Consider the following 26,990-nt stretch of genomic DNA (forward strand, 5'->3'; position numbering starts at 1 on the left):
ACTACAGTGGTAAGGTCTAATTCAGTCTCTCTTCAGTCAGGTATGTCAGTGTAGAGTGTTGTCTCTGTTCATGTGCAAACAAGATCTGAAACGTAAACACAACATGGTGTTGAGTTGAGAAAAGAGTTGCAGAGCAAAAACAAAACCAGCTGTGCATGTTGGTGAGTGTCACCCCTCAGTGCTGATTCAGAGAGTGTTACCACCACAGGTTGACCCTGCGGCTTCTCTTGCAGCAACACCACAACCACATGTGCAATGATGGTAGCGCCTGTGCTTATGCAAGCAGGACGCTTTGAGTAAATAGGAATCTACCGTGGCACTGTACATTGCACCAACATCTGTCTGCAGTCAGGTCTGCTGTAATTTTAAAGTACACCTGCACTATAGGCAGCTTTGCATAGTGGTGAATGGCTAAAAATGGTCTCCCTACAACGAAACACACCTGGTTAAAGGAAGAGTAACTGTGCATGTTGACAGTTCTACAGAAGTCTTTATGTTGTTTCACAGTACACTTAACCAGGGCTAAAAGCATTCTTAGAACTTTCTCTTTGCTCCAGGCTAAGAAAGCTTTCACACTATCCCTAATAAGGATATTATTTGTAGTTGAGTGTTGTTGAATCCTGAGTGGAACCGATTCAAGAACCAGAGCTAATTTGTTGGAAAAGGGGTACTCCTGGTCCACACTTCTCTTCCCAGTAGTTTCCATCTGGAGCCATAAACATAAATGTAAACATTACTCCATGTTCCAAGGGACATTTAACCCAGGGCTAGTACAAGTGCAGTGTGAAAGTATAGTCCTGGGCTTACGTTATCTCCGGGTTAAGTGTTTGTGTGAAAAGGGGTTTCAGTTCATAGTGTGAGAAACTATGAACTGAAGGATCCATCCAAAACACTAATTATTGTTTTTATTTCCAGCTCAGTGAGTGGCAGCTGGCTAAGATGAAGCTAATTGCTCCATCAAAAAAGACAGGCCACATGGTGTGAACACCTGTGAGATTAAACAACAAGGTGTTGTCTGTCAACTGTACAATGCATGCTCTGTACACTGTTTATTAGCCTGAACAGTCTGCAGTGCGTTGGACCAAGGACATCACAGGGACATTGGTTTAAAAAGACAGATTGATTGCAAATTTGGCTTGTAGTGCTTTACAACATATATTTCATTAATACAGATAGATTAACTCTCTGCTTTCCTCTTGTTCAGGGAAGTCCCAACCGTCTCCCTCAGAGCTTCTGGATCGGGGTGGTCCTCCACCTGGTCTGGACTCGTACCTCAACAAGGCCAACTCCTGGCTGTCTGGGAAGAAGGATGCCGCTGAGCGCCTCCTTAAAAACACATCTAAGACTGACGTCAAAGGCTTCTTCGGAGGCCTAGAGAGCAAGTTGAGGAGCTCAGTGGCTCCCAAGACAGAGTGAGCAAAGGCATTTCCCCCTCTGTATACATTTCATTAACACGGTCATGCATAGTTTTCATTCCTTACTCTTTTTCTCTCATTCTTATTTCTAGGGATGGGGAAAGCCCAGTTGAGACAAAGCCCATATCACCAGGTACAGTGCAACAAAAGATGTGAGCTGCAGCTCAGTGCAACAGACAGTTAAATTCAATTCAATTCAATTCAATTTTATTTGTATAGCGCCAATTCATAACAGAAGTTATCTCAGGACACTTTTCAAATAGAGCAGGTCTAGACCGAACTCTTTAAAACATTAATTAACATTAACATTGGCGACAAGGGCAAGGAAAAACTGCCTGTTAAAAGGCAGAAACCTAGGACAGATCCTCCGGCTCTAGGTGGGTGGTCGTCTGTCTCGACCAGTTGGGGTGAGAGAGAGAGAGAGAGAGAGAGAGAGAGAGAGAGAGAGACAGACAGACAGGTGCACAGCAACAACAGTATTGGCAATGGCAATCTAGCAGGACCTTGGCAGGAGGCTCCACCAGGATCGACAAGAACCTGCGAGACGAGAAAGCACAAGAACTCCGGGGAAGAAGTGACGTTAGTAACATGCATTAATGGGACATGAATGAGTGCAGAAAGAGAGAGGAAGGGAGGAGCTCAGTGCACCATGGGAAATCCCCCGATAGTCTAGGCCTATACCAGCATAACTAAGGGATGGTTCAGGACTCACCTGATCCAGCCCTAACTATAAGCTTTATCAAAGAGGAATGTCTTAAGCCTACTCTTAAATGTGGCGAGGGTGTCTGCCTCCCGAACCACAAATGGAAGCTGGTTCCACAGAAGAGGAGCTTGGTAACTGAAGGCTCTGGCTCCTGTTCTACTTTTAGAGACTATAGGAACCACAAGTAGCCCAGCATTCAGAGAACGTAGTGTTCTAGTGGGGTAATAGGGTACTATGAGCTCTTTAAGATATGAAGGGGCCTGACCATAAAGAGCTTTATAGGTGAGGAGGAGGATTTTAAATTCTATTCTACATTTTACAGGGAGCCAATGCAGAGAAGCTAGTACAGGAGAGATGTGATCTCTTTTTCTAGTTCCTGTCAGTACTCGTGCTGCAGCGTTCTGAATTAATTGGAGCGTTTTAATGGACTTATTGGGGCAACCTGATAATAAAGAGTTGCAGTAATCCAGCCTTGAAGTAACAAATGCATGGATTAGTTTTTCTGCATCTGTCTGTGATAGTATGTGTCTAATTTTTCTAATATTACGTAAATGAAAGAAGGCAGTCCTAGAGGTCTGCTTTATGTGGGAGTTAAATGACAAATCCTGATCAAAGATAACTCCAAGATTCCTGACAGTGGTGCTAGAGGCCAAGTTAATGCCATCTAGACTAACTATATCTTTAGACAGTGAGTCTCTAAGGTTTTTGGGGCCAAGAACAAGAATTTCGTTTTTTTTTCTGAGTTTAACATCAGAAAATTGCAGCCCCTTCCAGGATTTTATGTCCTTAAGACATGTTTGTAATTTAGATAATTGATTAATTTCATTGGGCTTGATTGATAGATATAACTGCGTATCATCTGCATAACAGTGAAAGTTAATGGAGTGATTCCTAATAATGTTGCCTAAAGGGAGCATATATAAAGTAAATAGTATTGGTCCAAGTACAGAACCTTGTGGAACTCCATGACTAACTATAGTATTTATTGAAGATTCATCGTTAACATGTACAAACTGCGAGCGATCTGATAAATATGACTTAAACCAGCTTAGTGCGGTTCCTTTAATGCCAATTTGATGCTCAAGTCTCTGTAAAAGAATATTATGGTCAATGGTGTCAAATGCAGCACTAAGATCTAATAATACAAGTACAGTTCAAAAGAAGCATTTTCTTTCTCCAGCTCCACTGCTTTGTTAGTTTTCATAAACATTGATTATGCTGTGCCAGTGTCATGTTTTTCTCTTCTACCCCAGTGTCTGAGGCTCCAGAGGATAAGAAAGCAGAGAAGGTGTACCTGTACACCCACCTGAAGCAGCAGCCCATCTGGTAAATTGAAAATCTGTCCACAAAGAACATCTGTCCTTGTTAAGAAGCTGATTATGTGGTCATTATATCTCTCAAACAAGACTGTCTACAGAGACTAAGGAAGAATTCATTCAATGATTCAGTAATTTTGGTTAAAAAAAAAATGTGGTAAAAACATCATATTGAGATTATTCTGAGAGAGATTGCGATATTATTCTGGATTAGTGTGTGAATTATAATTTTTCCATCACAAATTAGATTTTACCTGAAAAAACTATTAAAATCATGATCATTTTTGGGGTCTGTACCAAACAAACGTTTTCTTAAATCTGGAGCACAAAATTTGTAGGCCAGGGTATCTCTTCAGAACTACAGTACTTCATTATAATGTCATTTGTTACATTTTACCTTTATCAAACAAATTGCAGCTTCTGCGGTTTGCATCTTGCAATTTTGATAATATTTTGATTAATTGTGCAGCCCTGGTAAAAGATGATTAAAATTAAGGAAAATGGACTGGACTTCATAATGGAATACTCCAGCGAAAATCTACCTTTTGAGTATTAAATACACGGTGGCTTTCTCCTTCACGCTCGACTGCAGTCTTTGTCAACTTGAATTTCCAGCAGCTGCAATGGATATCAGTGGTGACCCCAAAAAACATCAAAACATTCATAAAAACCTCTCAATTCACTCCTGCAGCATAATCAACGTCTGTATGCTTAGTATTGTGATTGACCTGCTATAGTTGTTAGTGCTCCTAATGGCATTTGCAAGAATCCACTGGGTCTGAACGATAACAACCACTTTGGTACCCTTGGAATCAGACTCAACAATAAGTTATCAACCCAAAGCGTCTTTCCATCTTCCTCAGCTCTGATTGGTTGTTTTCGTTCAGGCCCGGTGGATTCTTGTAAATTCCATTAGGAGCACTAGGAGGAGCCAGAGGAACCAGATTGTTTCACAGATTATCTGTCTCATGTACTACTGTCAGGTTATAGTGAAAGTTTCAGCAGATATGAAAAGGGAGTCAAAGTAGCTCAAAACTGTACTTGTGTACAGCACTTGAGTAAACGTACTTCATTACACTCTACCACTGGTTATTCTAAAGTCTCAGATATTCATTTTTACTGCAAATATATATATATATATATATATATATATAATTGGCATCTGTATCGATTACTAATAATTGGCATCTGTATTCGCCCTGACAAAAACATATCAGTCGTTCCTTAATTTGTAGCCCCATCCCAAGTGGCAGGAATGGTCAGGTCAGGCAGGAAACATATTAAATGTCATCCATTCTCTCTCTGTCAGGCATACACTACGATTTTGGAATGCTGCGTTTTTTGATGCCGTCCACTGTGAAAGGAAGAAAAGATCGCCAACCACAAGGTGAGTCTAGATGGGACTCTGGACAGATAAGTAAAACTGTTTAGTTACATAATAAAGTGGTGGATTGTGGGGAAAATGTAGTATTTTTTCAAACATAAGTGGGATGTGTGTGTTCCTGTGTCACTTTATCTGTCTGATGAAGTTTAAATAAAGATTGGAGATCCTGTAGGGATGCACTGCAACACCAGTATCTAAAGAGAAATCTCTGCTGTTCCGAATGCCTCAGCCTTAACCACTACTGCTGATAATCTCCTGATGCTTCTCTCCTCCTTCCTCTCTTCTCTTCTCTTCCTGTCTATAAACTGTTCTTCTTTCTGCATGTTGACTTTAACCCTTTGTCTCCTTGTGCCTTGCTGCCGGGCAGGGGAACGCAGGATGAAGAGAAAGACGAGAGGTCTGTTCTTCCATTTGTCTGCAGCCCTAAAATAGGAAAAAACTAGTCAAACTAGGAGAAAAATCAAAGATCAATCAAGGAAGATAGAAGAAAAAGGGCTCAGCGTAGTGGGTGTTTTGTAATTATGGCTAAATCTGAATGTAACAGAGAGCTCGCAAAAAAAGGCTATTGTGATATTCTGTTCGGTGATAAGAAAAACAGCAATTCCTGACAAGAATTTGTTATGCGACGTTTCCCATTTTCTGTATCACAGACACCAACAGCTAACTGCTAACTCATTAGCTTACTTAAAGCAACACTATGTTAGATCTGTACACCTGCATTTCTTTAATTACAAAACTTATGATCTAGCAAATCAACGACTTTGCTAACACAGCCAAACATCGAGCAAGTGCCACAACACAAGACATTGCAAGCCAGCTATTATAACTGAGTATAGTCCAACAGCAACAAGTGTCCTGGAAAACCTGGAGACTGGTAATTTAGAGACTGGTTTTCCAAGCAAACACCTGGATATAATAATAATAATATTCTATGTTGTCCTGGATATTTTTTATGGTATTTTGGCCCATCACTCAGATCACCAGTGTAAACCTAGGTGTGTATTTTGTTTAAAACTCGACTGTTGGTAGGATAGACTGTATGACACTTAAAAGCAGGTCTGTCAGTGGCAATGACTTGCAGTGATCTTTTCAGCATCATCTTATTTTTTTCACAGCTGCAATTTACAGTTGTTGATAAATATATGCGCAGTGATGTTAATTGTATGTGCAACAAACACTTATTTTCTGGCTGTGTGTGGCCAAATTAATGTTAGAGGAAAATAAAACATAGTCAGTTTGCCTGAAAGTGCAGCTTATTTGACCATTTGTAAGCAAGTCCTGTATTGTCAAGAAAAACTGCTGGAAAATGTCATGGAAAGGTCACAAAGCTGTCCAATGACTAAAAGTCAGTCCTACATTTACTCTTGTCCAGCAGCTTTCTTTTTCTCTTCTTAGCTTCCTCCTTCATCCTCTTAGCCTCTGCTATTAGCTATGTCCAAAGAAGCTGTTGAGCCCAGGTACATTGCCTGTGTCAAAATGATGTTGAAGCTGTTATTTTGAGGTAGAAAAGTTACATAATGTTGCTTTAAGAAGAAGCGAGGACACAGCAGAGCTCATATTCTGAAAAGCCAAAACCCCCAGCTCGGAAATAAAAGTATTCGTAGGCCTGTGTGCCACCAGAATAATTCCAGGCTTTTACAAGGTTTTAATGATAATTAACTAATAAATTGTGCCATGGAGCCATGTTTATACCATTTATTGTTAATTCTTGCTCATTCATGTGGATACACTTTCACATGCTTTGTCATGTCAGGGGCAGGATGCACAGTGGTTTCAGACTTTCCACTGCTTCACAGTTGGCTGTACCAAGAAATGTAGCAATGCGCCGACAAAGGCAGTGACAAAAACTATTTTGAAACATGGATGTAAACAGTGCAGGTTAAAAAAAAAAAAGATGCAGATGTTTTACGGGGAAGAAATATGTTTAAAAAATGTTTTAGGCATCAAGGATACACACCATGTGAAAATGGGAAGCAATCTTTAAATGAAAGCCATCCTGAAATGGAAACTGTAAATGCTACAGCAGGAAACAAGTTCTACGTTTCAAACACATTTCAGTGTGATTAGACATCTATGATTATATATAACAATTAAAACTTGAACTCCAAATGAATTGCCTGATGTAATGCAATACAATATCAAAATCTAATTTAAAGTCTTAGTAATTTAGTAATTCAATTTTAAAATGTAATTATTCATTAATTATTTAAAGACAGAATCAAGAATTTAAAGTGTTAATTAGCAAATTGTGGTTTTATGGTACTTGTACTGTTTATATACCTGTATGTATTAATTAATTATTTAATTAATTAATTAAATTGCCTTTAAATGATCCATTAATTAATTAATGGCAATTTTGATTAACCAGTTGTTAAGTTTCAAAAATGTATCAGTGTATTAATTCAGTGGTTTTCTGTGAAGGAAACTTCATGAAATTGCATTGTTCTATAGTTTAGATAGTACGATAGTAGTGTGTGATTGTTAGAAAATAGAAAATAAATAATACAGACAGAAAAAAGTGTAAAAAGATACCAACATTCTGAGTAAATCTCATCTCTGATCAGTCACAGGAAATAATCTGCTCAAAACTCATCCAAATCACTTACTTGTTCACTCAGTTATCTTGTTCTCTATGTGGGTTCATTGTACAGTTTATCAGTTGTACTGTTATTGTTGATTATAATAGGAAACATCTGTTTAATATGTCACATAGGAAAAGGCTTCCTTAAGGTAAAAACCTGGGAAACACTGTATTAATTGATTCAAATTAAACATGAAACAAGTCTGTAATTACTCCGGTGGCACACTCGATTGTGGCCAAGATGGAGGATCTCCAATATGACCACAAGACACATTCTCCTCATCAGCTGTGATTGGTGTGAGAGCGAGAATCCAAGTTAAACAGAAGGAGCACAGTGAAAGGTAGTGAAAAGATGAGGGAGATATTGAGTGATCTGATGACATACTGAGCTCTGTGTTTTTTCCTGTGGTGAAGGGTGAGGCTCAAGGTCTGCATGTCGCCCGTGGTCTAATTTGCAGTTTGTCAGCTGTGCTCCAGTGAACAGTGATAGGATAGTCTCTAATGGTAAATCCCCAGACTGGACGACAGGAGTCCTAGTGTAAGACTCTGTTGTGTATAAATTAAAAGATATAATCTTCTTAATCACAGCATGACAATAATGTCCACATCACTAGAATTATAAATCGGTGGTGGTTTACTGGTAATTATAATGGGATTACTGTGTGTGTGGTTTACTGTGTTTGATTAATTGCTTTTTAGAGTGTACCCCATTTTGTCGTTACAGCTTTATATGAGTTATTTTCTGGATTCAGTTAGGATATTTTTGTGCCCTTTTCATCTTTCTTTATTTGGCTTCTGTTGGCATGTTGTTGTGGTTGTCTAATAGGTGATGTGATTCACTCAGGTATTCTGCCATGCTGCTGTTGAAATGATTTTTGTGCCCATATTTGATGAATAAAGGCATCACACCCACAGTTAATATCCTGAATGTGCAAAGAGGCTTTGTAAAATGTCTGGGATGGTATTTATATCTCAAGGAGGAGACACTGCAGTCTGTAGGTGTTTTCTCTCACAGCTCTCTGCATGTTCACACCATTCATCTCTTCGCATGTGATATTTTTTTATCTCCCTCTATCCGTATGTTACCTTTGCTTCTCTTTGTTACCAGCATTGCACACTTCTATGTTTCTACTGCAGATTAATTGCAGGGATGCTGTGCATGCCCTAACTCTAGATATCCACTGTAAAATAAATGAACACAGAAATTGTTGATACACTACACTGCAGTTTTGGTCAACTGAAGATTGTAGATGTGTTGTTTTTCATTGCTGCCAATACCTTACCAAATATACAATAGGTAATGTGATGGCATGTTGAGATATTCAGTAGAGTAAATATTGTAGAGCCAAAAACATCAGTTATATTCTTTGTAACACAGTCAACATAGCTTTCTAATATCACTGTTTATTTATTTTTTTCAGTGTGTAAGTGTTCTCTCATTTTTGGACAAAATAGTCAAATGACCCCAGTCCTTTATTTATGTTACAATATGTTGTTGTAAATCTTTTGGCCACCTAGGGGGCAGCACTGACCAAACTGATATTATCATAATTTTGCCGCATAATTTTCACATGCAGCTGACTCAGAGCAACATTAGCTTTTATTTTAACAGGATTAGTCAATTAATTTTCAACTATTCAGTCAGTAAAGAAAGCGGGATAAACAAAAACAGATCTGCAAATTGCATGATTTGATGACAGAATGAGCCCTGGCATGCACCAAAGATTACAGGCTAATTATATCCAACAATCTGAGAGTCACCAGAGAGAGAGTCTATTGATGGCTGGTTTTAAAGAAGATTCACTGGGTTAAATAAAAATGGAATACTGGTTATTACTGTCTTCCTACTTTATAATTTCATAAATGTGTGTGGTCGTAGTCCATATCGTAGCAAATGTAAAGTAGCATTTGGTGGCACAAGTAGCCACAACCATCGTACAGGATGGGATGTTGTCCATTAAAGCTGCAGTAGATAACTTTATTTGATACTTTCAATTTTCAATAAACTTTCACTATATCCTGACAGTAGCACATGAGACAGATAATCTGTGAAACAATCAGGTTCCTCTGGCTCCTCCTAGTGCTCCTAATAGTATTTGCAAGAATCCACATCAATCAACCATCTTTCTCTGATATTTTTAGAAAAGTCACCTACTTCAGCTTTAAGGTTTTTTTGTTTTTTTTTAAATTGTATTTTTATTGAGCACTGATAGAACTGGGTATGTACATAGATACAACATTCACAAAAGAACTTTGGACCAATGCTCACATCATTATTTTGTATGAATTATTGCCCCCCCAGAACACATAGGACACCCATCCAGAAAGTAGAAAGGATAATAATAGTGTAATAATAATAATAATAATAATAATAATAATAATAATAATAATAACAATAATGATGATAATGATACTAAAAAAGGTAATAATTAAAAAAAATATATAATAAAAATAAAAAAAACACTCATACAAACATAGGCTCACCATTGTTGAAGTTGTGTACTACAGACTATAGTTCTCATGGATGAATAACACAACTGTAAATGCTAGAAGGCTGCTAAGTGGGCACAGTCTTAAGTTTACTCAAGTATTTCAGCACTGGATCCCAGACAGAAAATAATTTGTCCCTGGACCCCCTGAGAGTGTATTTTATTTTCTCTAGCTTTAAGTTTTTTGATAGAAATTTCACCTGCAAATCTCACCAAACGTTCTCCTTCTGATATGTTTTATTGTGAGGCTAGGTATTGTATGCATGTATGTACTATAAATGTTTTATATTCCAGCATCAATAATACCACATTTTTGTTAATGTCCAAGACAGTCCAGGACAGCAAAGGAAAGTACTTCAGTCATGTCATACCTGTCCTCAGTGATGTTTGGCAAAAATATATAATACAGCAACATCTTCTCTTTAGCCAGTTTATTCTGACAGGCCTTATGACTTCAGAGGTGTTGGTGAATTCAAGCATGGAAACATTTTCCAGTCAAATATTTGTTTTACAGTACTACACAATACAAGTCTACGCTTTTCATGTGCTTGTTAACAATGATGATTCTTTGTGAATGAATCATTTGTTATTTTTATTCCTTTGCTGATGGCTGGTCAATGTGTTTCTTGCCCTTTGATATTGTTTTATGTGTTTTATGTGTAATGGAGTCCCTCTTTTTGCATCCCATTGCACAATGAGCAGTAACAGGGATGGATGTCAGGGTGGATTACACAATAGAGATGTTTTTACCCTCAAAAAGCTCCCAAACTAACATTTTCCAACATTAATAAAGATTGATTTGGAACCCAGTGCTTCAGAAAGCCAGCCTGACATTGAGGGCTAATATTTGTTGACACCCACCCCTGGCCTGTGTCTGTAGAGAAGCTGAAGGTCAAACTGAGACTTTGGAATTAGAGCCTGACTCTGACTGTCCCTGTGCTGCAGGGAGAAGTGGTGTCACATGACCCAGGAGGAGAGGGACGACAGCTCCAAAATCGATGAGAACATCGCCTTCGGCCAACTTGGGTGAGGAAGCCGTCACAGTAGTGTCTATCAACTAACGCAATGCAATAAGACACATAGGCTACGTTCACACTGCAGGCAAAAGTAGCCCAAATCTGTCTCTTTCTTCCAAATCCAAATCTTGTCTTTTTTTGCTGATACGTGTATGTATGAGTTAATAGAGAATCAGATCATTTCCTTTTCTGATTTGGGTGACTTTCATATATGGTTCAAACTTTCCAAATTATTATTACTTATTATTATTATTATTATTATTATTATTATTATTATTATTATTATTATTCCTATTATTAAAAATATACTCAAACTAGGGCTGCATAATTAAGTAAAATCGCTATATGGCCAAGTGCAATATCCAATGGCCAATCCAGTTTGTTTGATAAAAGGTAAAATGTGACAGAGATCAATATAATGAAGTACTGTAGTTCTGCAGAGATGCCCTGGTCTACAAAGCTAGTTATGTAAAAAAAAACATGGTTGTTTAGAACAACAGACTTCAACAAATGTTACATCATTTTAATAGTTTTTGTCAAAATAATCATGATGGGACTTTTCATACAGCCCTAATTCAAACTCAGCATTGACATTTTCAAAACGGCACACTCTGCCCTTTGATGTTTAAACACAGTTATCCAAGTTATCCATATCTAAAAACAAACCCATCTATGATACAATTTCCCAACTTATTTAATTACTTAATTCAGCTAACTAATTTTAGACTGCCAAGCATAATAGGAGCAGTTAGCTGCTAGTATTCTCCGAGGTGTGTTCCAATGAGTGACACAGTGGCTGGAAATGTATTAAAACGACCAAATCACTGTTGTCCTTGAAAATTTGGTTTGCATTTTAGCCTTTGTTGCAGCCAAATTAATGCTACAGTGAGAGGAAAATTGCAGACAGTTTAGACAGCGTTCGATTATAAATATATAGATCGAACATAAAGCAGAATGTAAACCTAAAAGTCAATAATAAGTCTTATTAAAAACTAAAGTTATTATTAATGGTCCACACTGCGATGCTTTTGATACTTTCTGAGATATCAAGGTTTTTGTCTAGTTTTTTAGTAAATAGTAAAGAATAGTGTGCTTCTGTGTATTTTCAGGACATTCACTCACAACATGCTGGCGTTTGGGCTCAGTAAGAAGCTCTGCAATGACTTCCTGAAGAAACAGGCAGTGATTGGGAACCTGAATGAAGGTAAAGCACTAAAGGAATAATTCAACTTTAAACACTAGAACAGTGTCTGCTCTCGAACAGGGAGAGCTTATCGTTGTCAAGCCATGTCTCGGCTGATAGAAAAGGAAACTAATCGATAACCAGCTATCGTCGCACAATGTATGCCGGTTAGATTTGTGTCCAACTGGATCCCGACAACGATAACCTCACAAGATCGAGGCGACCGCAGTTTATTTATATATCTGAACGTGATCTAAAAACTACAGGTAGCCTACAGATGATCCAACAGAATGTACATATTTCTGTGACTTTCTGTATATTCTTTGAAGGCCACAACTGTCCAACTGGCCTGCAGCATTTTATCCCCTTCTCCTGCTGCTGCTGCCTGATCTCATCCACTTTCCAGACCAGGCACAGTTCATCTCGAACGAGCCTATCAGCAGCAGTTGTTTATAGCTGCAGATATGTAGACACGTTGATGTCGCCACCTGCTGACACAGGAAGTAAAATTTGCTTCAATCTGAAAACATTTGCCATCTGCTGGCAATGACTTGCTTGGAACATGCTGCAGAAGAACAAGAACTTCACGAATTGGCAGATAGGTTTCCAAATTCAAAGCTCATTCTTGGCAACTCCCAATAGCAGCAGTAGGTAGTTTATAAATTACAATAAAACCCAGAAATCCTGTAAGATCTCACACACAATACACTCACTTTATTCATCCTGGCTGGTTTCCAGTTTTTTATATATTGACATTTTAATTAGTGGACAGAGCTTCCAGGTCTGTGCAGTGAAGCTGACACCATAGTATTTTAAACCTGCATTCTTTCTAGTGGCCAACAGGGGGCAGCTCCATGAGCTGCAAAAAAAGCATGCAGTCTTCAGAGAAATTAGCCTACTTCTGACTTGATTTATGAGCTCAGTAAACAGTTTCCCAATGAGTTTATGGTCTCAGTCTCTAGATTCAGTCTTCTTCCATACAGCTGGATCTCCGCCAGGTCTGTCTCCCGCATTGTTGACAAGTGTGCCAGCTCCAGCTACCTAATTTGCACACTCGGATCCGATCGCAGTGCAGATACAAACTGCATGTCACTACCAGGTGGAAAATGGGGTCTTAGTCTTGTTACATAAAACCCTAATGCAGCTTCAGAACAATATGTGTCTGTGTTTCACCCCTTTGCAGAACAGTACAAGTTGCTGAGTGACCACATAGAGAAAATGGCAGCAGAGTGAGTTTGAGGACAGCAGGCTGCATTTCAAATTTCCACACAACAGACTGACAGCACACAAACAGCAGCGATTTCTTTTCAACTCAACATCACAGTGACCAACTCTCCGCCTGACTGCGTTTGTGTGGTGCGCTGCTGAAAACATCACCCGCTGTACTGAATTGTGCCATATTGTAGCAAACCCTGTTTATCCAACTTAGTGATAGTGCTCCTGTATCAGCAATAATACAGTGCCATCAGCTGGTGCATACTTTAACACCTCTGTTTGTGACCTGCTTACAAAGACTAGCAGCATAGCAACCATCCAGTATAAACCGCCTCAGTGTCACTCTGGATTTATACTTCTTATTATATACATTGTGTGTAGATTATATATCCTCTATGCTGTTTTACTCTGTGTTTCCTTGGTAACCATATTTATTATATGTTGGTTCGTTGTTGAAACTGTGCTGAGTATCGTCCTGCCTTGTTACATTTTCTGTAAATGTCAATATACAGTTCAAACCAGACCTGGATACAGTGTAATAGTACATGGCAATAATAACTCTACCCTATTCAGGTGGGTCAGGTCAGTTTTCAATCACAAAAACTTTTTCATTTAATCATGGGTTTTTAAAATGGCAAAAACAGCATCCCTCCATACCTCTTCTTCAAGGAAAAGTTCAATATTTAGAGAAAAACATGTTCTTGTTGAGTTATACAAGAACATTATACCACTCTCACGTCTGTACATGAAGCTACAGCAAGAAAACAGTTAGCTTAGCTTAGCATAAAGCCTGGAACAAAGGGAAACTGCTAGCCTGGATCCATCCAAAGGAAACAAAATCCATCTAGCGGCACCTCTAAAGCTCGACAATTAACACATGTTTTGTTTGTTTAATCCATAAAAAAGGCAAAAATTAGATTTTTGGCAGACAAAGGACATCCCTAAAATCCTTCATCCGGTTCATACGTCATTAACAGGCGACCGGTGAAACACAGCGTTACCTGAATGAAGTGACAGAATTCTCTGAGTTTGAACATTGTTGGAAACATTTGGGATAATGTCAAGTACACAACTCAACTACATATAGAACCCAGAGCTAGAGTTTATACACTGTTTATTGATTATAGATTATTGATTGAATCAACTACATATAGAACATAGAGCTAGAGTTTATACACTGTTTAATGATTATAGATTATTGATTGAATCAACTACATATAGAACATAGAGCTAGAGTTTATACACTGTTTATTGATTATAGATTATTGATTGAATCAGCTACATATAGAACATAGAGCTAGAGTTTATACACTGTTTAATGATTATAGATTATTGATTGAATCAACTACATATAGAACATAGAGCTAGAGTGGAAATAATGTGGAAATGTTATAAATTATAGTTTTAATTAGTGAGCTTTATAGGTCTTTCTTGGTGGACAGTTTTCCCCTGCTTTCAGTCTTGAGCTGCTGGTGGTAGCTTTATATAAAACAGATGATGGTATCAATCCTTTTGTTGAACTCTGGGCAAGAAAGGAAGCAGAAAGTCTTCCTTTTGCATAGTTACTCAGAGAAATGTTACTACCACTTTTACTCTGCTGCACATTTCTAATCTGGTGGCATTCATTTAATGTTTTTTTAAATTAGAAACTTTATTATACCCTTGGGATCATTAGAGACTCCATCCAAAGTGCCTTCCATGAAAGTTAATGTCCTTGTCTTTATCGTCTGATGCTACCCTCGATTGCCAGACCAAACGCTAATGCAGAGCCTGCAGAGATCACTCTTTCACTTATTCCCTGATATATGAACAACGGCTGCATGCAAATAAAGCTCAGCATATTGCTATCTGTGTTTTCAGTGACCTAAGTAGTAGTTTTATTTCCATACTCTTTCCTGTCCTGCTGCATGTGTATCTATGTAGCACACGCAAACAGCATCAAGCAAATGTAAGATGAGTGACTGAAGTGTGAGGTGGCATTCCCTTACTGTATTACTTCATCCTGCCACTGCGGGGCAGCATTGTGTCTTCATTCAAAGCACTTCTCAATGAGAGATTCCCAAAAATCCCTCTTAGCTGTTTCAAGACTATATCAATGTGTGCTTTTTAAATATTGAAATATAGTTATCTACATTTGATGCACCTTCTGACAGGTTGAATCCCATTTCAGATTGAGAATCTGTTGTTAATATATTGTGTTGATGAAGTCATTTTGTAAATACTGTACATGTTTTTCTGTGTGTTGTAAGAATTGATCATGTGCTGCTGTTTAAGTGTAAATGTATAAACAATAGATGTAATAGTGCATTGTGACCATTGTTTCAATGAGGAACATGTCTAACTGTAGTTTAATACCCTGAAGTGCCCCCATACATCCCACCTCTGTTAGATGTGGACATTCAAAGTATTTGCACATAGTGTGCAATAATCTCTGATGTAAATGTAAATCATTCCTTTTGAGCTACATGCACTATAATCATACAATTCATATATGAAGCCTTGCAAACCTCCGTCCACTTAACTGTTAAATCTCTGACGTGTCCCCTTGCATGTGCTCCAAGACTATTTCTTACCCTTTGAAACATCTGGCAGAATGGCTAAATGCCTTTGATTCTGTACACTTGTGATTTCCTGATGTGACCTTTGACCATGTTGCAACAAGTATTGACCTGTATATTGTACTTGTTAGTTAGCTCAGCATGAGCCTTTTGCACTACGTTTAGCCTCAACATCCCTGCACACCCACTACATATCTTCCTTTGAGTAATGTTACATTGATGCCTTCTATATTCTTTCTGCATGGCCAGTGCTCTCTCTCTCTCTCTCTCTCTCTCTCTCTCTCTCTCTCTCTCTCTCTCTCTCTCTCTCTCTCTCTCTCTCTCTCTCTCTCTCTCTCTCTCTCTCCATTGAGCATATCTGTTGTGAAATGTTGACAGTAGTTGTCCTTTGTTACCTGGATGACCTGATATTGACTTGTGTGAAGTACCAAAGTACTACATTGTGTTTTTGTGGTATTTGGCTCCTGATTGTGTTAGTGATAAGAATGGTCTTCCCACAGTTGCTGATTCATTTTGGGGTTGAATGCTAACATTCTAGCATACACAGTGTTGAATGATAGCAGCTAGCTACTTACAGGCAGAGGCTGAGTCAAACTTGAGTCACAAATTCAATTACTTAAGACTCGACAAAATTAAATGAGACTTTCAACTCTACTTGGACTTTAACACCAATAAGTCATGACTTCACTTGAGCCTTTTGACTTGAAAACCTTCCCCCAAGCCCATGTTGTTTATCAGCATCCAGTCAAGTTACAGGAGAGAACCATGAAGAACTAATGTTACGTTACTGAGTGCCAGTTGGAAACAATGATGCCAAAGAAAATGGCATTACATTTGGTGAAGAGCGCATTCTGACTTGTTTAGGACACGAAACTTAAAGTTTAGGACTTGGGACTTGCCAGTCTTGATTTGGGACTCATTTGTTGGATTAACACAGACTCCAGTCTCTCTTCTTTTTGTTCTTCCACAGAAAATAACAATGGAAAAGACAAACAGTGCATGTCAATTTTATAAACTGCCATTGACTGAAAATTGTTGAAACTACCTATCATTTAGCTTTAGAGTGGCTACAAGCTTCCATTTTCTCACTCAGTTGTAATTTTACTACCACATTAAAAAACAGTACTACTACATGCTAGCTTATCCTAGCATTGGCCTGTTTTAGCTGATGTGACTGTACATTTCCAGAGTATGTGATGAGGTGCTAAATGTTACCTGGGTAGCAAGCAAATGACAGTGAACTGCAAAGTTGTGCAGAATTTAGTCTGTATGCTTTAATGTTAGCTAGCATGAAGCCCATGATCTACTGGGAACACAACACAAGGTTATTATCACAGTGTACGTTGTCATTACTACAAAGCTGACTGATAAAACCTGAAGGACTCTTCAACGTAACAGTTCCTGTGTTACCTGCTGTGTGTACAGACTGAGCGTGTGTCGAACAGAGATGTTGGCTATTTTATTGTGCTGTGCTGTTCTATGCGTGCATTTTCTTGGACATGTCATAATGTTGATTCAAGTTGCTGGTACTGTAATAAATGTATTTTTTGATGTCACTTTTTGTGAGTTCTTCTTGGATCTATGTAATGTGCTTTCCCCTATCCTGTTAGTACATGTGTTGAGATAAACACCAACATTTTTAACTGGAGCTGCTAACAACACATTTTGTGACTGCCTGCACATTTTACCCTTAAAGCTGCAGTAGGTAATTTTTATTAAAAATTCACTGAAACTTTTACTATATCCTGACAGTAGTTTGGCAGTTGTTTACATCAGGCCCAGTGGATTTTTGCAAATGCCATTAGGAGCACTAGGAGGAGCCAGAGGAACCTGCTTTTTTCACAGATTATCTGTCTCATTTACTACTGTCAGGATGTAGTGAACGTTTCAGCAAATATGACAAAAAGTTATTGTCATGAAAGTTACCTACTGCAGCTTTAAAAATATTATTATCCCACCCGCCTATTGGAAAGGCTCTAGAAGACCATAAAACTCAAATAGCTAAATAACTAACATAAAATGTAATACTTCTATAATAGTAAAAGTAAATGAAACTTTATTGACCTAAGAGTTGCTTTGTATATGTCTGTGTCAATAAGAGCAGGGTGTTGATTGGGACCCTCTGCAGCAGTACAATGTGCTGGAGTGTTCCAGTGTTTGAGGTTTTGTCCGAGCTGCCCGCACTCTGCCATTTCCAGCTCTGTGTATAAATAAACAGCGCTCACGCTGGCTGCGCTCTGATTGGACACCATGTAATGAGCTGTGAAAGGCCAGTCAGCAGTGTCACACCATGAACACCCTCCTCCATCTAATTAATACCAGACCTCAACACACATGACATGCAACATGACAGTCACCTTTTATCACTTTCTGTCCACATGTGGCTCCTCAATTGGGTAAACAAATCCCAATACACATAACATAACATCTGCACATTCTGTGTGTATAAATATAACATTCTATAGTATAGTTATAGTTAGTATAGTTTCTTTAATGCATGTCTGGACATCTAGACACTTTCTCTACTCTGTGACCTTCTGTTGTTAATGTGTAAAAGATGCAGGAGGAACCCATGCCCTTACTTCAACCATGGTTTTTAATATCTGCTGTTGCAGGTTTATAAATATATCGATTGTGTAGCATTGTGGAGAGTGCTGGTAGTGTAAAACAAAAATGTTCCACAAAACTACAAAGTTCAGCTCCTCTCCAATATGCCAAAATGCAGAGAAAGTTCCAGAGTTCCTGAAAAGGTTCCTTTGGAGCAGCGGTCCCCAACCACCAGGGTCATTTGGTACCGGGCTGCACAAAAAAACAAACAAAATATATATATATATATATATATATATATATATATTATTGATGATCAGAGTCTGAAAGTTGTTTTATTTTGAAAAATTCTCTCCCAATTACATCCATCTGTGCATCTGTGTCTCTTGACACAGGTTGAGACAGGTCAAGACGCTGGTCTCGGTCACATGATATGTTACCCCAGTTCAGCCCTCACGCTAGCAAAAATGAGTTAAAAACAAACTTCTTCGTCTTTGGAAAGCTTCTTTGGAAAGGGGAAAAGGCCCAAATGAGGAGACAGAAGAAGAAGAGCCAACGACTTCCAAGAAAAAGAAAGCTGCATTTAAAAGACAATATCAGGAGTCCTATTTAAAATATGGATTTAACGCCATAGGTGATTCTCACGCGCCAAGCCCGCTCTGCATAATACGTGGCGACAGGCTAACAAACGAGTCAATGAAGCTTTCAAAACTGCTTCGGCACATGGAGACCAAGCACCCTGCATTAAAAGACAAGCCTTTGGGCTTTTTTGAAAGAAAAAAACGTAAACAAGAAGGACAGAAGCAAGTACTGATGGCTACCCCATCAACAAATGTGAGTGCACTGAGAGCATCATTCTTAGTGGCTAACCGTATTGCTAAGGCGAAGAAACCTTTTACTATTGGTGAAGAATCGATCCTGCCCGCCACTAAGGACATTTGCCGTGAACTTCTAGGAGAGGCCACAGTTAAGAAGATAGCACAGGTTCCTCTTTCGGCTACAACCGTTACTAGGCGAATTGATAGCAGAGGACGTTGAGATAGGGCTGCTCGATTATGGAAGAAATCAAAATCACGATTATTTGGGTCAAAATTTAAATCACGATAATTCAAACGATTATTTTTTTAAACTTCAGAAACATGCTGCATTTATCGGACATTTGTCAAAAACACTTTGCAAGGAAGTCCTCAGTTACACTTTCCTTTCCCCATAAACATTTGTGAGTCTCCGCGTTACCTGTTCAAACGAAAACAACGTGACAGGAGAAGACTGCAACTAATGTCGCGACCACCGGAGGCAAATAGAAATAGTTACAGCACTCCCGTGACTTCACCTTGTCGCGCGACAGGTCGGGAACGGCGGGTATACCGAGCGCATGATGTGCAGTGCTTGCTGCGGGGCAGGGACGGAAACACGCATGCGCGAAATATGCATGTTGCTGGCAGTGTCCCAGTTCAGGGGCTCAGCTTTTTTCTATACAATGTTGCACAACAGAAAATTTTAAAAAAATCGTTTCCCTCCAATTTTATTAGTTTTGAGATCGTTTGTTCCCAAAATCGTAATCATGATCAAATTAATTGACGGCATATGCACGGACGGAGCTGCTGCTATGACTGGACAGCTTTCTGGATTAACTGCTCGGGTTAAGGAGGTTGCACCTGAATGTGAGTCATTCACAGGGAAATGCTGGCTAGCTAAAAAAATGTCACCTGAATTTAACAGCATATTGAATGATGTTGTTAAAGTTATTAACCACATCAAAGCACATGCCCTTGACTCGCGTCTGTTCGAGCAGCTTTGTGAGGAGATGGACGCAGAGTACAGACGCCTTCTCTTACACACAGAAGTAAGATGGCTATCTAAAGGGAGATCGTTGGCCAGAGTTTTTGACTTACGAGAGAAATTGCAGAGATTTCTTTCAGAAAAAAAGTCACCACTGGTAGCACATTCCAGTGACAAGGAATGGGTCGCAAAACTCGCTTACTTGTGCGACATATTCAAGGTGCTCAATGAACTCAATCTGTCACTTCAGGGGAAAATGACAATTGTCTTCAAGATGGCAGATAAAGTCGCTGCATTTAAAGCCAAACTGGAATTGTGGGGACGGCGAGTGAACAAAACAGAGGGATATTTGACATGTTTCAAACATTGGCAGGGATTTTGGAAGAGACTGAACCTGAACCGCCATTCTCCCAGCTGGTGCACGATCACCTGTCTTTGCTTTTAAAAGAGTTCGAGCGGTACTTCCCAACCACAAAAGACCCACGAACTGCGAAAGAATGGATCCGCAATCCATTTGTGAACAAACCAGGTGAATCGAGCCTGTCCGTGCCAGAAGAAGATCAACTGCTGGAGATTGAAAATGACGGTGGCCTTAAAACTATGTTTGAGACAACAACTCTGTTGGTGTTCTGATTAAAGTCAAGGCAGAATATCCTGAGATCGCCACAAAAGCACTGAAAACCCTGCTTTCCTTTCCAACATCCTATCTTTGTGAAGCGGGGTTTTCTGCAGTCACAGCAACCAAAACAAAATTATGTAATAGACTGGACATAAGGAACACACTTCGGGTGTCATTGTCTCCCATTACCCCTAGATGGGACCGGCTCGTTGCGGAGAAACAAGCTCAGGGCTCCCACTAATTCAGCGTAATGGTGAGTTGTATTTTTATGCACTTTATATTTGTTTTTATGCTGGTCGTATCATTTTATTTTGTCGTATTCATCCCCCACACCTTGAAGGTCGGTCCGTGAAAATATTGTCTTACTTGAAACCAGTCCATGGCGCAAAAAAGGTTTGGGACCGCTGCTTTGGAGGACATGCAGGGAAAGTTCTAACCTTGCTATGCAGGTGGTCTTGCACAAGGCTTCAAGCACTTGTGTCCAATTGCAGTGGTTTGGACCAATCAGTGTCCTATGAGGAAACACCAGCAGTTACAGCATGAGCTTAGGTTTAACGCTAGGTATGTGTGTCGACAACAACAATGGTGGCTGCTAAAGAGGTTAGTGTAGATGCTGCTAGCGCCAGTTCTATCAGAACTGAGAGTATTTCTGCATTGAAAGAAGAGCAAAGAACGGCATCTGTTGTAAAGATGTTTTCTATCTTGAAAAGAGTTTGACTACGTTATACAGTTCATTGATCTGATTGGTTGAAGTTCGCCTGTGATAGGAGATAGACAAAGGTTTTTCCAATCAACTGCAAAGTAATTTATGAAAGTGCCTGTCCTTTTGGGTTGGCTGTGGCTCAGAGGCAGAGTGGGTCATTTCCTAATCAGAAGGTTGTGGGTTCAATCCCCGGCTCCTGGTGCCACATGACAAAGTATCCTTGAGCAAGATACTGAACCCCAAATTGCTCCTGATACCGTGCATCAGTGTGTGAATGTGTATGAATGTTAGTTTCTGTTCGATGGGCTTTGCCATCACTGTGTGAATGTGGCACATAGTGTAAAAGTGCTTTGAGTGGTCGGAAGACTAGAAAGGCGCTATGCAAGTACAGGTCTATGTACAGGCTTTTATTCTACATCTCATGGTCTACATTCAGCTCTTCTTTGAAGACCTTTAGTAAAGTCTCTAAAAGAACAGGAGCCAGAGCCTTCAGTTACCAAGCTCCTCTCCTGTGGAACCAGCTTCCAGTTGTGGTTTGGGAGGCAGACACCCTCTCCACATTTAAGAGTAGGCTTAAGACATTCCTCTTTGATAAAGCTTATAGTTAGGGCTGGATCAGGTGAGTCCTGAACCATCCCTTAGGTACGCTGCTATAGGCCTAGACTGCCAGGGGATTTCCCATGATGCATGCATGAGCTCCTCTCTTCTTCTCTTTCTGCACTCATTCATGTTCCATTAATGCATGTTACTAACTTCACTTCTTCCCCGGAGTTCTTGTGCTTTCACGTCTCGCAGGTTCTCATGGATCCTGGTAGAGCCTCCTGCCATGGTCCTGCTAGACTCCCACTGCTAATATTACTGATATTATTGTTATTATATTTATTAGTATTATTATTACTACAGTTAATATTATTACTATAATCACTGCTCATTGTCCCCCATCGTTGTTGTCGTCGTCATCATGTTCTTCATCCCCGGCTCCTGGTGCCACATGTCGAAGCATCCTTGAGCAAGATACTGAACCCCAAATTGCTCCCGATGCCGTGCATCAGTGTGTGTGTGTGTATGAATGTTAGTTTCTGTTCCATGGGCTTTGCCATCACTGAGTGAATGTGTGTGAAAGGGTGAATGTGGCACGTAGTGTAAAAGCACTTTGAGTGGTCGGAAGACTAGAAAGGTGCTATACAAGTACAGGTCCATTTATCATTTACCATTTCATCGTCATCACCATCAGTTACTACTGTTGTGTAGTTGTTGCTATTGCTTTGCTTGTCTGTCTCTGTCCTTTCTGTCCTTTCTGTGTCTCTCTCTCTCTCTCTCTCTCTCTCTCTCTCTCTCTCTCACGCACCCCAACTGGTTGAGGCAGACGACCACCCACCTAGAGCTGACGGGTCTGTCCTAGGTTTCTGCCTCTTTGAAAGATTTTTTCCTTGCCCCTGTCGCCAAAGGTCTTGCTCATGGTGGTACTGTTGGGTCTCTGTAATTAATGTTATAAAGAGTTCGGTGTAGACCTGCTCTATTTGAAAAGTGTCCTGAGATAACTTCTGTTATGAATTGGCGCTATACAAATAAAATTGAATTGAATTTAAAAATTAAACCGAGTACTATTATTTTGTTACACCGTTGCCAAAGGTCAAGAATGAACTTCTATGCCAACAGCTTTCTCTTGTGTGTTTTTCATAGGCAACTGCATGGCCTGACAATACACAGTTTAAAAGACCTGTGTGTACGATTGTGGCACCTAGTGGTGAAGTTGCAGATTGCAACCAACTTGAAAACCACTCACCTGTGCCCCCCCCCCCCTTTAATGTTCACCATCAATGTAATAATCACATAAACATAAGACTTGTGTTTTTGTTACCTTAGAATGAGCTGTTTTTATATACAGATGCTGCAGGTTGCTGACACAGCTGAGAGCACACACATAGGTTCACTGTACTTTACAGTAGACTCACACAAACAACACTCTGTACATACAAACATTACTGTGATGCATTCACAGTCACCCTGACAATAACACATTCAGTAAACATGTTGGGTTTGTACAAGACCAGCTGTGCAGTGTAAATCTGAACTGTTTTGTTTTAGCTTAAGTGCTCAAATTAAATGTGTGTATGTTTGCATGTGAGCACACAAACTCCATTGCAACACAATTCCTACTTTGCATAGGTGTGTGTGTGTGTGTGTGTGTGTGTGTGTGTGTGTGCGTGCGTGCGTGCGTGCGTGCGTGCGTGCGTGCGTGCGTGCGTGCGTGTGTGTGTAGAGGGGGCGGTGGCTCTTAAGTGAGCCTGTGATGCAGCTCCACTTCCTCCTGGATTAAGTGTTAAAGTCAGGGTGGTCCCAGTCTGGGGGTGGTAATCCTGCTGCTGTGTACAAGTCCTCCTGCCAGTGTTCGTATACACACACACGCACACAATCATATACACACAAGCCCCATGAGACTGCGAGTATTTATTTACAGTTGGTGAAAGCAAAGCTTGCAGAGATGTTGAAAAGTTCTGATGAGAGCAGTGCTCTGAGGGGCCAGCCGCCTCGTTAGCAAAGAGCCGCGAATGACGCCATCTTCTGCAGGACTGGAAATGTTTCGTCTGTCGGTTTCCAGAGAATGTGCCGCAACACACTCATATTAAACATAAAATAAATATTTGTTTCTGTGTACACTACTGCGGTGTATTTGTGTATTAAATATTCAGAAATAATCTCATTGTTTGGGTTGAATATCCAACAGGTGGAGAAAAATAACCACAGTAAACCAACCAGTGAGTATGAATGAGGGCTGAACATACTGAAAACGAATAGAAATGTTGAGGATTTATTTCTTTTCATATTCATTTGTGATGTCTGCTGAGTTTTTAACGCAACACAAGATTAAACTAAAAAGGAAGTTAACTGGGGTTTTAAAACACTTGCTTCATGTCATCCTTCTTGTTGTAACATTATGTAATCAGGATATAAAAAAAGGAACTGTAATCCACTACAGTTACAGGGAAAAAAAGCATAATCAGATTACAGTTACATTTAGTAACAATGGGAATTATTAGCAGGATAATCAGCTTTCTCTGTGAACGCGGTGGGAAGTACAGAAATGTTTTTGGATTGACTTTATTTATTATTATATTGATTCATCTCACACTGATGGAGTGTGCAACTCTGGGGCAGTTACTCTTTAATAGTGCTCTGTCCCTGCTAAACAAATAACCAGATAAAATAAATACTGAGGAAGGGCACCTTTTTGATGCTATAAAATCCTCAATTTTCTTGTCTACAGTCACATTGTTCTGTTGTCTTGTAGAATACATAAATCTTTTCTTTTGTCTTCATTTGCATATGATCCAAAACTAATGGAAAGTAATCAAGTTTAATATTGTGGTACTCTGATTAGGGTTCTGACTACATTTTTTAACAAGTAACAAGTAATTGGAGGGAGCAGGTTCTCTTCTACGGAGTCCGCCATATTGAACCACCATGTTTCTACAGTAGCCCAGACCGGACAAACACTGGCTGTATAGATGTGTGCTTGGAAGGGGAGGGTGAAGCAAGGGAGTTGAAATCTGCAACTGCACCACTAGATGCCACTAAACCCTACAAACTGATCCTTTAATATAACTGTTTCTGAAAGTCATAAATGCATAAATGATTTGATGAAAAGATATGTGAACTGAAAAATGATCTGGTTCATTTTGAAGGGTTTGATTTTGAAAGGAGTATAAAAGGAGAAAACACAAACATCTAAGATTTATGTGGTTATCTGAATATCAGAATTGTTTGTTTTTGTTACCTTAAAATAAGCTGTTTTTATCTACAGAGGTCCTCTTCCATGGAGTGTGTCTGCTCGAACGGGAGGATGAGGCAATGGAGTTGCAATCTGCAACTACACCACTGGACGCCACAGGATGCATATGACTGTTAGCTGTGAACTTTCAACCAAAGACTGAATTGGAATAACTGTATAATCAGCACAATGAGGTTTTCTTATATTTCACAAGAAAAAAGCAAATGTTGGAGAAAAATCTGTGGAGAAAACAAACCCAATTGTGTGTGGCAGAGTTGTGTTGTTTTCTTTTCTGTTTATTTGGTCACTAAAGTTGCTGCTGCAATGGACCACTGCTGGACACGAGTCTCTAGCTTGTCCCTGCAGAGTCGAGTCTACCGGGAGACTCAGCTCACCTGTCAGTGAGACAAGCCGGCAGCAGTCAGCCAGTCTCTCTCTGTCCGTTGGCTTCCATCCTGTTTAGTTTGTCTTCAGAACCTTTCTCTGTTAGTTATGTAAAATAAACACATTTTTAGTTACATCTCATGTGTGGTCTCTACCCTCCTTTCTCCAGCCTTGAGCTAAGGATGAGGAGGATGAGGAGAATGACATGTTGCTTAGTTATTTATAGAAAGTTAGTGTTGCCTTGTAAATTATTAAATACATACAAGTATGTGTGTGTGTGTGTGTGTGTGTGTGTGTGTGTGTGTGTGTGTGTGTGTGTGTGTGTGTGTGTGTGTGTGTGTGAGTGACTAAATACATTTAGGCAACTATTATGTAAATACCTTTGTATTCATTGTATCATTTGACTATTATCACAGTGTTTTTTAAATTCCCCTTGGTTTTATCTCAACTGTGTCATTTACTGTTGGACATTTTCATTGCACTTATTTATTGTGATTTGTGACATCTTCTTTTAGGTTATGGCTGTTAAATAAAATATCCAACAAGTGATAGAGAGAAATATTAAAAAGATGGCTTTGTAAACATGCACTATCAAAGTAGCAGTCCTGATAAAGAAAAATACTTTTGCTTAAAAAGAACATTAAGGGGGAAACCTTAAAAAGGGTACAAAAGGGGACTACTACAAAACTCAAAGAATGTAAATGCTCCACTTGTTTGTTTCTGTGGGCCTTTATTTGGCAGAAAAGCTGAGATAATTACACCCATTAAGGAATAACTTATTTGTATTCATTCTTCCACCAGAGCCACTCTGACCTCCTGAAATGTATGTAGACCGTTAACCTGCAGGGCGTCCTGGTAGCTCACCTGGTGGAGCTGGCATCCCGTATACCAAAGCTGAGTCCTTGCTGCAGTGGCCAGGGATTCGACTCCAACCTGTGGCTCTTTGTTGTGTGTCATCGCCTCTCTCTCTCCTTTCCTTCCTATCTTCAGCTGTTGCTATCACTTAGAGGCAATAAAAGCCCCCCAAAGAAGAACCATAACTCGCATACAGATCAGTGAAATGTAAGATGAAAGCCAAATAAAGTGTAAAGTGTTCCGTCATTTCATCAGAAGCCTCCAGAAGCTTCATGTCTCCTCATCACTGGAGGGATGAACAGGGAAAATATACAATATAGCAACCCAGTATCATGCCAAAGCATGTAATACACACGGTGGTCCACTATGTCAGTGTTACATTTTGAGCACGTTTTCATTTTGTGGTTAAGTTAGCAATAAGGATCACAAGGTGTTGTAAACTTATTGTATAATTGTTTAAAGTATATA

General features: G+C 39.4%; 1 protein-coding gene and 1 long non-coding RNA gene across 3 annotated transcripts in view; both read left to right on the forward strand.

The window, feature by feature from the left end:
• Positions 1–17,416, forward strand: part of kiaa0513 (KIAA0513 ortholog) — a 32,633-nt gene extending 15,217 nt beyond the window's left edge. The window contains exons 5-13 of one of the 2 annotated variants that reach the window (XM_051383277.1): positions 1–9; positions 1,205–1,412; positions 1,508–1,548; positions 3,372–3,444; positions 4,744–4,821; positions 5,186–5,215; positions 10,834–10,914; positions 12,014–12,108; positions 13,271–17,416. The exon at positions 1–9 is cut by the window's left edge and continues 62 nt beyond it. In XM_051383277.1, coding sequence (XP_051239237.1) covers positions 1–9; positions 1,205–1,412; positions 1,508–1,548; positions 3,372–3,444; positions 4,744–4,821; positions 5,186–5,215; positions 10,834–10,914; positions 12,014–12,108; positions 13,271–13,320 — 665 coding nt within the window. In that variant the 3' untranslated portion in view covers positions 13,321–17,416. The remainder of the gene's footprint in view (positions 10–1,204; positions 1,413–1,507; positions 1,549–3,371; positions 3,445–4,743; positions 4,822–5,185; positions 5,216–10,833; positions 10,915–12,013; positions 12,109–13,270) is intronic. The other variant, XM_051383278.1, reaches the window with a different exon arrangement.
• The window catches only part of LOC127353823 (uncharacterized), a 140,681-nt gene extending 117,573 nt beyond the window's left edge, over positions 1–23,108 (forward strand). The window contains exon 2 of the long non-coding RNA XR_007881373.1: positions 22,706–23,108. This is a non-coding gene — a long non-coding RNA (uncharacterized LOC127353823). The remainder of the gene's footprint in view (positions 1–22,705) is intronic.
• Positions 23,109–26,990: the final 3,882 nt, after the last annotated feature.

This window comes from Dicentrarchus labrax, unplaced genomic scaffold (genome assembly GCF_905237075.1).
Source record: "Dicentrarchus labrax unplaced genomic scaffold, dlabrax2021, whole genome shotgun sequence".
In the NCBI taxonomy this organism is placed as follows: Eukaryota; Metazoa; Chordata; class Actinopteri; family Moronidae; genus Dicentrarchus; species Dicentrarchus labrax.